Source organism: Bombyx mandarina, chromosome 06 (assembly GCF_030267445.1).
Source record: "Bombyx mandarina strain Sakado chromosome 06, ASM3026744v2".
Taxonomy (NCBI): domain Eukaryota; kingdom Metazoa; phylum Arthropoda; class Insecta; order Lepidoptera; family Bombycidae; genus Bombyx; species Bombyx mandarina.
In genome coordinates this window covers 16,122,406-16,136,873 of record NC_143213.1, presented here as the reverse complement: position 1 = coordinate 16,136,873, position 14,468 = coordinate 16,122,406, and the positions used below count along the sequence as shown (strand labels likewise).

The 14,468-nt window shown below is 42.8% G+C and overlaps 1 protein-coding gene across 25 annotated transcripts in view; it reads right to left on the bottom strand.

The window, feature by feature from the left end:
• Nucleotides 1-361: 361 nt before the first annotated feature.
• Nucleotides 362-14,468, bottom strand: part of LOC114252697 (uncharacterized) — a 378,993-nt gene continuing 364,886 nt past the window's right edge. For 13 of the 25 annotated variants that reach the window (XM_089728467.1, XM_089728473.1, XM_089728469.1 and 10 more), the window contains 9 exons: nucleotides 12,430-12,534; nucleotides 12,034-12,078; nucleotides 6,753-6,806; nucleotides 3,964-3,990; nucleotides 3,827-3,880; nucleotides 3,723-3,749; nucleotides 3,591-3,651; nucleotides 3,049-3,183; nucleotides 362-939 (listed from right to left, as the gene is read on the bottom strand). In XM_089728467.1, the coding sequence (XP_089584593.1) occupies nucleotides 728-939; nucleotides 3,049-3,183; nucleotides 3,591-3,651; nucleotides 3,723-3,749; nucleotides 3,827-3,880; nucleotides 3,964-3,990; nucleotides 6,753-6,806; nucleotides 12,034-12,078; nucleotides 12,430-12,534 (720 nt within the window). In that variant the 3' untranslated portion in view covers nucleotides 362-727. Of the gene's footprint in view, nucleotides 958-1,316; nucleotides 1,881-3,048; nucleotides 3,184-3,590; nucleotides 3,652-3,722; nucleotides 3,750-3,826; nucleotides 3,881-3,963; nucleotides 3,991-6,752; nucleotides 6,807-12,033; nucleotides 12,079-12,429; nucleotides 12,535-14,468 lie in introns of all 25 variants that reach the window. The other 12 variants (XM_089728461.1, XM_089728456.1, XM_089728465.1 and 9 more) reach the window with 10 other exon arrangements.

Here is a 14,468-nt window from a genome sequence, read left to right as displayed (position 1 = left end):
TTACAAATTATGACTTTACAATTTTTTTCTAAGCCGCATAGTTTCCGAGATATCGCGAAAAGTATTTTAACCCTTATTTTCAAGATGGCGGCCGGGGGACAAGGGCGGTGACCCCACAAGCTTCTATTGTTATCTTAAGCTAAGCTTCTATTGACCCCCACATATGACTCAAAAATAAAATTGCGTCCTCTAAAAAATGCAAAGCTCGTGTAACATTTCAATGGAGTATTGATGATTCGCAGCGATGTGTGGCCGCTGCAAAGAGCTACCGGCTAGCTAGCATCTGCTGCACTGGCGGCGTACCTGAGATTTGATCGTGTTACACTTTAGGATAAATATATTTATTACAATAAAATATCAGTTTTGTTCCAAAATACGATTTATTCAGTACGAAACAAGTTGTAAGTAATAACATTATGTACAGAGTGAAGCAACACGCTCTCATAACAATCAATATTGTGAGCACCTCGCGACCCGACGCACTCGTCCAGTCTCATTCATTGCATTCAGACACGGGCTCGGGTGAGCGCTGCTTACATATTTACATTTAGTATTTCATTAGAATAATTAATGATACAACAATGCAATGACAAACTCAGTACACAGAGAACCGCTCCCAACGAGGCTCCTGTAACCCGCAATATACAGAAGCATCCCGTACAAATATTACAAGTCGTTTCTACTAAGAAGGAGTACCTCTAATATTTACAGTAGTTATTGTACGAGCTCACTGACACATTTGTATTAGACGTTCATTTTTATACAGAATGAATGTATGAACGAGTATAGATGTTCGCCTAAAACAGATAAGAAAATGATATTTGTTTGTAAAAGTCGACTCTGACAGAAAGGTGTAGAGGTGTAGAGCGCGGTAGAGTTTCAGAGAGGCAGGTCGTTGTCCGCGTCGAGCCGGCGTCGCACCCACTGCATCATTGCCTCCTGTACGCATTCAACAATCTGTTTGAGATATACAATATACTTCTCGGAATTATAGAAATTAAATAATGTAATTAAGTAAAATCAAATGCAAACATAATAAAAATATTGGATGTAAGCTTTTCTAATTGTATTTTGGTCTGATGTAAATTGGTCGAAAAACAGTATTTTCGTATTGTGTAAGTAAAAAAAGCTGCAGTGAAAATTCTTTCATTTATCGTTGCATTTATCATGTTTTGAATTAGAGATTACTTTGTTTGTACTATTAATTAAATAAATAAACAAAACAAACCGTTAATAAGTGGCATGCATGCAAAGTACCTACAGATTTATATTACAAGTACATTAGACTGTGAATACAACATCAAGGTTACAAGTACATTAGGCTGAGAGTATTCTCACTGTAGCACTGTAGGCGGCGGCCGCTCCGCTAGCACTCGCTGCCGAGGAGTGCGCCGAGTTTTAGTACTGTGTGGTGTGGGAGGGAGACGGAGGGAAGAGAGAAGTGAGGACATTCGGTAGTTGATTCCTCGTGATGAGGTCCGAGAACGCCGTGACCCACAACGTGAAGTGGAGATGAGCACCAGAGCTCTGATCTTTGTTCAGAGCGACAGTGGACAGTTAGAATAAGAATAGGGATCTTCAGGCTTCGGGAGAAAAATGTATAAAGGAATTAAGAAAAGATGTGATGAGTCGAAATGTGTGCGCGTGAGGAAGCATGAACGTGTGCTGTGTGTGTGTGTGTGTGTGTCTGTGTGTTAGTCGTGATGGTGCGTTAGATGCGAGTTGTCAGTGTAGTCGTCGTAGTCGCGCGGCGCCTCTAGCTCGTCCTCGCGTCCCTCGTACTCCTCCGCGGGCTCCTCGTCCTCCTCCTCGGAGCGCTCTCCCCCCGCGCTCGCCCCCGCGGCCTCACCCTCGCGCGGCGGCAGCAGCGGCACCGACTCCTGTCGCGGACACCGCACACACACACCCGTGCATCAATACAACGCCACTACCACCACTACATGCACCCTGCTACCTCCCTGCTACCTCCCTGCTACCTCCCTGCTACCAGCCCTACTAAGTCGAAACTTGAGAAAATCGCTTCCTAAGCATTGTCGTAATGTACTTATTTCTTTACCATTTTACATAAATATGATTTAACGTACTTGCGCCGTCTTCGCCGGAGGTGTGACAGCCCTGGGTCTGTGTCTCAACATGTATCTGTGCCTTGTGCTCGTGTGCACACCGACACCGGCAACCTAGGATAGCTTACTGGGAAAGCTCCTTACCGTTCCCCGTTCCCGAGTCGATTGATTCATTCAGACTCAATGCTTGTGCTAATAATTATTTTTTATTGCTAATATTGGTGCACGAGCTCACAGTCCATCCGATGTTAATTGGTCACCGGGGCCTATAGACATCAGCAACGTAAATGGCGGCCCCGACCTTGAGACATGAGTTCTAAGTTTCAGTTTTACAGTACAACCGCCGTTCCACCCTTCATACTGAAACACATTACTGCTTCACGGCAGAAATAGGCTGCGTGGCGTTACCTACCCGTGCAGACTCACAAGGCGTTTTTTCTTTTTTTTATTACACGAGGCTATTCCTACATAGTGGAAGTAATTAGTGAACATTTGTTAGGTATTTGATCAGAGCAAATTGTTAGCTGCGTGCAGGGTTCGAGCTGTCCCGCTCGCCGAGACGACTTCAACGTGACTATGAATCAACCTGTTTTTCTTGTTCTAGTATTTACATGTCGGTCGCTAAAAATATATGGATGTAAGTAGCCGCGCACCTCCCCCCCCCTGCATTACGACACCAGGCCCCGGCTCTCGATGCCGCATCTCAAATTTCGACTCTGTGTTCCGACACCTTATATAATATTATAATAGTAATAGAAGCAGTTACATACTATATAAAGGTATATTATTCATGACACAAGACAGCGACATAAAAATTGTAAAATGCTGTGTAATAAAATATTAATTTTAAAGATATCAGTAACTTCTGAACTAATTGTTTGTGATAGTTAAAAAATAAAAAAGTAACTAAGTATTGATTAAATTATTCGACAAAACTACACAAGCACACCACAATAATGAAGCCGTAAAGAAAGCCGTGAGTCACCTTGTTGGGTCTCCAGCCGCAGCCGGGCAGGGGCAGGCCGTCGTGTCCCAGCGGGCACGGCGCGTCCAGCCCCGGCACGCCCTGCTCGCCCTTGTCGCCCTTGTCGCCCTTCCTGCCGCGCTTGCCGACCGGGCCCTGCCACATCCACTCGTCAAATACACGTCAAGTCACGCGCTCTACGTGCGACCACTAGACCGCTGCATCGAATATCTTCGAATCAATTATTTATTCATTATGTAGGTACTGTGCAGAACGTGAATTCGTAAGGCACGAGACCATCTAGATTTGGCAATGAAGTAATAACGATAACGGATCCAGCGCCCAAACAGGGAGATATCTTCAATGTACCCTTATAGTGAATATCTTTTATATGTACCTGTATCAAAGACATTAGTTTATAAATGTATCATTACCCAGTAAGAGAGAGCAAGCCCACTGGCAAGAGAATCATCCCGGAAGCGTACAAGAGACGAGGTTAGTGACGTGCAGCGTACTTTGTTAGTTTACTGAAAGTTAGTGACGCGATCGAGTAGAAAATATACATAAAGTGTGTCGTCCATAACTCACTGGCTCCCCCTTGTAGCCTTTGTCGCCCTTCGGACCCTACGCAGTGAAAACAATCATTAATATGGCACACAATCTCGTGATCCACGCGCGCCCCCCGCGATACTGACCTCTTGACCGGGAATACCGTCAGTTCCCTGGAATTGGTACAAAGTTGTGTTCAGTTCGCAAATAAATAATCGTTTGTAAATAATAAAGGAGTGAAGTGACGTACCGGCAGGCCGGGGTCGCCGCGCTCCCCCTTGGAGCCGGGCTCGCCTTGTGCGCCCTGCGCGGGATCAGACAACCAATATACACGTGTGCACTGTGCGCTACACTACACTACACTAGACACGCCGCCGAGCGACTCACCTTCATGCCGTCGAGTCCGGGCGGGCCCTGTGGAACAACACCACTGTCAGTACATCTCGCTCACACACATCCACTCTGCACCGTGTCTCTCGGCGGCAGCTTCGAGACCATACAGTTTTCTTTAAACATCGTTATACCAGATTACTAATAAAAAATTATTAGCAAACAGTTTTGAGTGTTTATATGGTAAATGGAGCACGGCGTACGTACTGAGCGTCACGTGCTGACACCGCATGCTCCGCTCCTCGTCGACCGGCTCAGGTCTGCTCAAGTCTGTTTGTAAAGGTAGAACCAGTGGGGCGGCGAGCGGCGAGCGACATGCAGGATGCGAGTGAGGCCGGCGTGTGCTCGGCGTGAACAGAAACACAGGGGTGCATAGCATGCAAACCTTTATTTTTCATTCAAAATAATTTATAAACAACAATATATTTGTATTCCCGGAGTATATGGTACAAATGACAACTTCGGCGTCTCATAAAAAAACTAAATTCTTAAAGTTAAGCTTATATTTTATAACGATACATCGAATGAGTGACAGAGAGGGGGAGAGGGAGAGTGGGGGGACAGGGAGTGAGAGTGAGAGAGAGAAAGTCCGGCTCGGAGCGCGTCACATCACGGGAGGGCGTGGAGCCGAGCGCCAGTCCATGAGGGCTTCAACAATTAACACAATTATTCCAAAATATTGGTCGCTCTTCAATACTAACATTAAACATTGTTTTATTAAAATATGAACAAATGATCTTCATAGTTCTCGTTTGACTTTGGAACGCTCTGTTGTTTGTTGTCTGAAGGTCTACATAGGTAGGCGAAGTAAGTACTAATAATTATAATGACACACGCGGGAGTGGAACGCATCGCGGTGATCTCCAGCACCCATCCTGCCGATCGTCCCGCCTCGCTTGACGGCGACGCGACTTGACGCGAGTACATAATGTTATATTTACGTCGCTCGTCGGTGCATCGGGGCTAGCAAGATCAATCGCGATTATGGCACTCTATAGGCTCGGTCCCGAACGGTCCCGAGGATTGTACAATAACTTGATTAATAATATTAGAAGATACAATGGCAAGACAACAATTAGGGTGATTAATTCTAGACATAGATTTAGACGAAGAAGGATAGAGCCGTGGCTCAGTAAGTGCGAGTGGGACGGGAGGCCGCGGGCTGGACGCGTGCCCGGCGCGGGCGACGTGTCGTGGCGCGCCGTGGAGCCGAGCGCCGCCGCTACGAGTATGCACCGGTCCACGGGTGCTCCGCTCCACGACGACACCTACTATATTCTAAGATTACATACATACTTACAGGACGAACGATAAACACTTAAGACAATACATTCAATCTTAACAATTCATAGAACTTAATAGGATATGGTGTATCATTTACTTATATTGTATACGCATTATTATAATTGTTATTTTACATTCATTTTAACACTTTAAATAGTATATCACAATGTATGAGGGGGCTGCGCTCTACCATGTGGCTCCAACAGCTGAGGTATCACTTACGGTAGTTGGCACCCGGTACTGGCGAGGACATTTACAAATACCTAGTTTAAAAATAATCATTTTCCTTGATTCACATGTCTTAACAATAGTAATTTAACGCCTGTAACAATTAGTTATCAATGCACTTGATTTTCTAAGTTCAATTAGGAGTAGGTACCTATGAGAAGTATCTACGAGTATATAGTGACATGTTCGGCGCGGTGGCCGGTCGGTCCGTGTGTCCGTGTGCGCGACGAACTAGGCGCGACTCGGCGGGCGCGCGTGTGCGACAAACGACTTCTTGTGGCTTACGACACTTCTGCGTTTCAGTAACAATTATACATTTACATACATTCTAGCGCAACTAGCCTCGTAAAGTAACTAGAACATTCATTATAAACGCTAAATATTTAATAAAAATGTTCAATATTATAACATAATATAATACTGTATACTATATTAATGTATTTTTGTGGAGAACCAACATCGTTATTTAGTTCAGCAATATTTTTAAATTTATTTTATAATATTCGTTGTAGATGCGTGAGTTCTAATTCTCCGCACTTTGTATTGGGTACATTAAGATACATATATTTACAAGACAGAGAGGAACAAAGTGGACTAAACATTATAATTATAATGTTGATCTCATTTGAGCGATGAAAAAATATCAATTTTGTACACATCCGTAACAGTTAATTGGTAACGCTAGTTCACTTACATTTAAGCGCAATAAATACACATTTACAATAATTTACAAGGGTTTCCACGATGACGTCACGGGGCCGCCTGAGGGTGCGGGAGGGACGCGGGGCGCGCTCGCGGCGGCGGGGGAACACTACGTGAAGGCGAACTCCGGCGGCCAGCGGTTGTCCTGCACCCACACCGACACCGGCCCGTTAGTACACGCTCGCACGCGCACGCGCACACGGCGCCCGTCAGCGTGCAAGTTGCAGCGCCACGGTCCGCGGCGCGCCGACAGATGTTGTCAAGATTACATCAGGCAGTCGTTTGAGCGTCGAGCGAGCGGTCGGACATGTTATGTATATATGTATCGTTTATTTAGCAGACTTGCACGGCAGATCGTTGCACCCCTTCAAATAAACCGCAGCGACCCAATTATTAAGATGATTGTAAAGCCGTCTGCTCAATGAAACCTTGTTACAATAGGTGTTAATATTATTATAGTGCATGCAGTATTATTTCAGTTAGGTGGGCCGTTGTTGAACGACTGTTAGTTGCTATTGAACTATGTAGGTACTGTAACTAATTGTAATACGTGTGTAAGAGAGTGTACTCACCCGGCGGCCCGAGTCTCCCGGCCTGCCCGGCTCACCCGGCAGCCCGACCGGTCCCTGTAAATAAGGATTCGTATGATCTTAGAGGTCCCTAATGCTACCATCTGTTTGACCATTCATTAGAAGGTGGTAGTCGTGATAATTGCCCATACGCGTTGTGACTACTGTCCTGTCTATGACCGTGGCCACTGTAAAGATACTGTTAAAGTTACCGGCCTAAATGGTAAGACAATAAAGCGTGAGACGATTTGATACAAGGGTGATGCTGGAAGTTTATAGAACCGGCCAATTTAGAATCAAATTCAACACGTGAAAAATGTCGCTGCATGATGCTTATGCTTTTGGCTGTGGTTTTGATCCACAGGCCAGTTACAATAAACTTTAATTGGTGCTCTAAAATGCGACCCGATCTTGTGAGATTTTTATAGCTGGTTTAGGTTATTGAAGCGTGGTCGTATCAGGTTCACTGATGATCCGTGTGAAGGTCGCCCTGCATCTGTGACTCCGAAGGATCAAATATCAAATACGTGCGTCTCAAGATATAGTCTGACAAGAGCGTGATCAATCAGGAGATTCGGACAAGTCCGAACGAGTCAAGAATAAAAATCTTACACGATCATCTGACCTTATTAAGGATTGTGGCACATGGAATTAGCTTCAGTCTGGATAGTTAACGATTTAATCGAAGCTCGAAAATGCCGTTGCATCGATGTCGCAAAATGTTGTTAAGATTTGATGAAGCTGCCTCAAACGCTGTCTTGGATGTCATCTCCGATGGCAAAGTCCGGGTTTATTCTTTTTTTGAAGATTTACCAACAAAAGTGATGAAAGGATCGAGAAGAAGGTGAATGGTTCATTCTTCGGAAGACTGACTATTTTGCTATAATCGTGTAGAAAATAATATATCACTTTAGACTGGTATCATCCATCACTATAGTGGCGACAACGAAGCAGCAAGCGCTCGCAACCTGCTCCGCATGGAAGGAGCAGCGCCGTGTCGTCGTCACACAAACAGGACCGAACCTGTCACTGCCGACAAAGCAACTAGCCCACCAGGAAGACAATGCTCGCGTTCTGAGAGTCCATCATCTCGCTGCAGGAGGCAGCCAAGCATGAGGTAAAGTGTTTCTTCAGTCTCCGTACCGAGCCACTGCCGTCCGGTAAGAAGCCCGAGGAGAGACTGTGCCCGGTTCCGATCCCCACCTTCCACAGTGACAGTTTGGGTGACCGGTTGAGGCTCCGCAGCGTGCTATCAGAATTCTAGCGCGCCGCGGTGTTAATATCGATGAAGAGCAATCGGCTGGCGGTCTATCGCATTCCGACCCGTCAGGCTTATTTTATTTCAACAGGGAATGCCAAAACATTAGTGGCATCGGCTGAGCGACCCTGATAAATGGCATAGAGTTGTTTTCACAGTTGACTCCGCCAGTCGGGCGTCTCTAGGTCTTAAGGCCCTGTGTCTAGTAGCAGTATTGTCACCGGTTGTCCCTACTGTGCCCTGCGCACCGCCTGGGTGGGGGATATTTACTGAGAAATGTAAACCCGGCCTATAAAAAGTATAGTAAAATTTGCCATGGTATAGTGGGTTCCATGCATTTACTGGATGTGATTTTAATCCGGCTTTCTTTAATAAAGGGAAGAAAATACCTTTTACTTTGCTGAAGAATAATACTGAATATCAACAAGCATTTGCTACTCTTGGCGAAGAAAATTTAACAGAGGATCAGCTACAAGAGCTATTTAACATCATTCAACATTTAACTTGCCAACTATACAATGCCAAAAAATCTAGTGATGTAGATGATGGAAGGTTCCAACTATTCGTTAGCAAGTATAAAGATTCAGACATCAATGAAAATTATAGAAAAAAAATTCAAAATTTTGAGGCAAGCTCAATACCACCGCGTAAGAGTGAGCTTTATCAACAACTTTTGAGGGCCCACTATATTCCTTCTATTTGGAGAAATGCTTATAAAAAGCAATCCACTACTTTACACCCATTGGAGTATGGTTGGATTGAGCAGGACAACATATATGTCTTCAACGCGTACGAAGGTGACCAACTTCCATATTTTGTGAGTGACTTAATCACCAATGTTCCTGGTAAGTTGATAACAATTCTTTCTCGAACATGTTCAGATTAATTTACGTTCATTTTAGAATTTATGTTTTGTTTTTGCAGTATTCGATTCAGTGGATGATGAAGACGAGTCGCCTAACGATAAAGATGACTCCGATGATGATGATGATGAATGAAGATTGATATATATAACTAGTCAGGTCATAAGTATTGTCACACAGTAAAAACTTTTCTTTTAGAATGCTGGCCACAAAAAAGTTTATTGAATTCGAATTTCGAATTGTTCATGAAAATAAAAATGTATACTTTTAGAATTTTACTCATTTTTAAATATGGAGTGGACGCTTAAAGAAGACTGTGTTGCAGTTATTGCGTTGCATCGTTGCGGTTACGCGCCAATTCAAATTTTTAACATACTGAAAAATTTTAATATAACCAAATGATTCGTTTATCGTACCATCAAACGATACAATGAAGACTCTAGTGTAGATGACAGGTCAAGAAGTGGTCGCCCTCGGTCTGTTAGGACTCCAGCAGTGATAAAAGCTGTGAAGGTGCGAATTCAAAGAAATCCCAAACGTAAGCAGAAACTGTTGGCCCTTCAGATGGGGTTAAGCAGAACCACGGTGAAAAGGGTGTTAAATGAAGACTTAGGGCTTCGGGGATATCGAAGAAAAACAGGACATCGTTTGAATGCTCGTCTAATGGACCTGAGACTGAAGAGATGCCGCGCTTTGTTGAAGCGGTACGCGGGAAAAAAATATCGGGAAATTCTTTTTTCGGATGAAAAATGTTTTTACCGTAGAAGAGAGCTACAACAAACAAAATGATAAGGTGTACGCACACAGTAGTGAAGAAGCGAGCAACCGTATTCCGCGTGTCCAACGAGGTCATTTTCCATCCTCGCTCATGGTATGGTTGGGAGTTTCTTATTGGGGCTTAACAGAGGTACATTTTTGTGAGAAAAGTGTAAAAACGAATGCAGTTGTGTATCAAAATACAGTCCTGACGAACCTTGTGGAAACTGTTTCTCATACCATGTTCAATAACAGGCACTGGGTATTCCAACAAGATTGGGCGCCAGCTCATAGAGCGAAGAGCACACAAGACTGGCTGGCGGCGCGTGAAATCGACTTCATCCGGCACCAAGACTGGCCCTCCTCCAGCCCAGATTTGAATCCGTTAGATTACAAGATATGGCAACACTTGGAGGAAAAGGCGTGCTCAAAGCCTCATCCCAATTTGGAGTCACTCAAGACATCCTTGATTAAGGCAGCCGCCGATATTGACATGGACCTCGTTCGTGCTGCGATAGACGACTGGCCGCGTAGATTGAAGGCCTGTATTCAAAACCACGGAGCTCATTTTGAATAAACTTTAGTGTCATAAGAATCTACGTTTTGTTAAGTTCATTTTGGTATATGAATGGTTACATAATGAATAAACTTGTTTCAATTATTTTACATTAAACATGTGACAGAATTTATAACCTGACTAGGTATATATGTAACGCATGCATGATATATATTTTTAACTGATTTAACACTTTTAAATTTTGTCTTGACGAAATAAAAATGAAGAATTGAATTATTTTTTGATCAGCATTATACCGTATTATTTATAATTATTCCATTTCACTGATGGTAGGACCTCTTGTGAGTCCGCACGGGTAGGTACCTCCACCCCGCCTATTTCCGCCGTGAAGCAGTAATGCGTTTCGGTTCGAAGGGTGCGGTAGCCGTTGTAACTATACCTGAGATCTTAGAACTTATATCTCGAGGTGGGTGGTGCATTTACGTTGTAGATGTCTATGGGCTCCAGTAACCACTTAACACCAGGTGGGCTGTGAGCTCATCCATCCACCTAATCAATAAAAAAAAAAAAATCCCTTCTTTATTGTCTAACTAATGAAGTTTAGTATACCTATAGAATATAAAAAAAATATTAATTTCGGTAAATACATTGCTAAAGTAAATCGCAAGTAAATTATATTCCTCTAAAACAGTGAACGGAAAAAATAATATACATCTGGCCGGGGAGTAGCTAAGATTTTATTATATGTTGATGTGTGTACGCAATGTAGAGGTCTGCCGTGATCAATATAAGTTTTTAATAATAAACAACATATTTTATATCAATGGCAGATCTGGTCAATTACTTTCAAAAATTTATTTTTTTAGTGTTTTCAAAATGGTCTGCCACAAAGTAAAATGCGCGATAATGGTCTGCCATTCTTATTTTTCGATAATAATAATCATATATTTTCAAAATTTCAATACGGCAGACGTGGTCAAATGGATTTCAAATCCGTCAAAATCGGTACCTGTCCTACCTGAGCGCTCGGCGCATCGACCACTTTGAGCTTAGTGAGTCCCCACCTCATGCATGGTAGGTATAGGGGTCTCAAGGTACGAAAATTCAGGTCTGGTCAAATACATACAGGTAGAGCCCACGGGCTCTTGGGCTATGAGCAGTAGCATCGCGATAGGAACCCCTTTTACCAGGACAACAACAGGACGAATAACTGAATTTTTAAAATACTTTGGAGTGGAATGTTTGAGTCATCAACTATGTAATTTTTGTTTACATGAAAGAATGCAGTTGCTGCTTTGTATTCGTGTGTTCTTTGATTTTCTAAAAACGTTCATGTATTAGGGTGGTTAGCGTCATTATGCTGGGGTGTGAATAGATGTGCCTATCTTGGCTATTCCTAATAAAAATTCTCGACTTTAGTCTTGTGCTTAATTGCACTTCAATTGTATATTTTAGTTGACTAGAGGTCCCGCAGTAGTCGAAATTTGACTATAATTAATTGGAATTGTAAGTTTGTACACTATTATGATTGTATTTTATACTTCTATTATCACAAATTTCGCCAAGACTATACTATAAAAAATATTAACAAAGACAAACAATATTTAACCTATTCTCAATTTGACCACAGACGTCAAGAACAAAAGTTTGACAATAAATAGTGTGCCTGTGTGTGTGCGTCATATACATGGTATAGTATAGTGTGTGTAATGTTTTCTTTATTGGTTTAAAGTATGTTTTTATGCATTATTTTAAAAAAATATTAGCATTGTGCACTTCTTCTCTATATTCTCTATAAGTGTGGAAAATTTCATACTCCTCCGTCCGCGCAATTTTCGTAAAAAGGGATACAAAGTTTTTGCTTCGCGTATTATTTTAGTTGATACTTACGGGTAGTCCCATAGGGCCAGCATCTCCTTTTTCTCCTCGATCGCCCTGAAACGTTAAAAAATTTATAAATACTATGAAAAAATTTAATATACTACTACAGATACTATATGTGTAGGTCGTGACCCGTTATCAAAACGGTGAAAGGTATCCCTCCATAAAAAAATCTGGAGGTCAATACACTTTTTATCGTTATCGAGTACAGATGATCTGACGGTACGACCCTGTGATCTGCAAGACCTTCTATTATATGTTATATTCGATTTATTTTTTGGGTTTCGTGTACTTGATCTTACGTCAAATTAAAATTGGAAAGTGAATTTCTAAATAGTTTCTATTTTAATTTATTTAGTACCTGCGATTCTCACAGGATGAAAGATCGATAAAACCGTAACTTACCGCCTTGCCCCGGATGCCAGGCTCCCCCTTGTCGCCTTTGATCCCGGGCGGGCCCGCCACCCCGGGGGGCCCCGACGGTCCCGGCGGCCCCGGCGGTCCCAACATCTGAACAGACACACCACTTTACATTACATTATACTAATATCTAGGTATCGTTATCAATTTTCCAGGTTGTAAACCATATTAAAAGGCAACGTAAAGCAAATCTACAATCTTAGTTCAGCTTCTATGTTCTTACTCCAGTAGAAGCTCCATTCAATTGGGTTTGTGTTGCAGATAGAACAACAGGAGCCCTTTTAAATACTGACCACTGTTGTTGTTTCAGTTGCTTTTTTTTCCCTACCTAAGCTAAAGCTGATAGCCTTGAGAGGCTATTTCAGCGTAACCTTAACTAGTCGGTGAGCTCATGGTGCTCAAACCGGACTGATGCTAACACTGACCCTAGCAAGAGCAGTGCTTCGCAGAATCTACCACCGGATCGGAAACGCGACCCACTGAGAAGATCCGGCGAGAAACTCAGTGGGCTGTGTCTATGGGTTAATTCGCTCGTCGAGCCCTTCGTCGCAAGCGATGGGTTCGACGAGGACGGTGACCGATGCTTGTGGTACCTAAAAGCACCGCTAATGGATCGGGAGGATCCGTAACGACGTGTTTTGGGCGACGTCGACTGTTTACCATTCGGTCTACAGGATCGGGTATGATTTCAGTTGCGTTCTAAGCACCAATAATTCAAAAATGAATGAGGGGGTACAATAAAAGCCACTTGTTAGGCGTGGAGATGTCTGAACTGCAAAGTTTTTTTTACTACAGAGCAAATTTTAACAAAGTAGGATGAATGACAGAGTATTTAATTTTGTTCAAAGCTCCATGGAAGCTTCTTAGTCAATAGGGTACAATGTGCGTATAATCCGGCCTGAGTGATGTTTTGGTCGAATGTTGGTCTTCAAAGATTGACCGAGCCATTTATTTATTTATTTATTTACAGCAAGACTACATGAAAAAAATTGCTGCATTCTTCAATTTCCTTACTGCGCATCACTTAGCTTAGATCATAACTTATCAACGATGTGACCTCTAAAGTTAGTTTTTTTTTTTCATTTATTCCACGACCCCATTTGAAGCGCCCCTATTTATGTTTTTATGTTTTTCCCGCCCACCTGCTGCCATAACCTATAATTATGAGAACGGCGTGCTTACGTGCCCTCAATGCGCAAGGAGTTTTGCCGCAAAGATAGGCTATATAAGCCATCTTCGAGCACACGAGCGCCAAATCGACGGATAGGAGTCAAAGTGGTCGCCATGGCCGAAATCGGTCGGATGAATCATCATCATCATTTATGTTTTTAATTTAGGAATTTCTTTATTATATGTATTTGTTTAATGTACTTATTTTACAAAATCTATCGCTTCCTCAGTGTCACACATGTACTCACGACTGGGGGTAAGTACGAGATCCCACCACGGCCGAAAAATCATACCTACTATCCTCACCAGGTGAGTGGTACACTAAAAATTTGCTTACTTTTGTTAATATTTAGACTCTACATTTATATTGAACTCCCAATCTTACACATGCAGAGGACTAGTTAAACTTCGAATCAAACGTGCCGAGTCATGGCGTGTCATGGCGCGGCGTGTCGCGGCGTGTCGCGGCGTGTCGTGTCGTGTCCACGAAACAATGAGTTTCCAACTCTAAGGTCCTTGTTTAAGATTAGGCTTCCTGTTGTCGGATTAAAGTAACTTCATGTGTAATTAGGTGTTGTATGAATCATGGCCACATGCTTCCATATGTCCTTGTTTATAACCAGATCTATGAATATTTTATCGAAAGAAGATAAAACATATATCTAATAAAAAGGTAAATATACACTTTCTGTCCAGAGGAGGTTTAAATAATATCCCGCTTAATAAAAAGCACATAGAGCAAGCCCCAGTCTCGGGGCGGAGGCGACAAGTACAGTTTTTATTTGACGTCCATTAACGAGCTCTGTGCTATCGGCTGGGGTGGTCACCGCAGCACGGCGACTTCACAGTGTGCA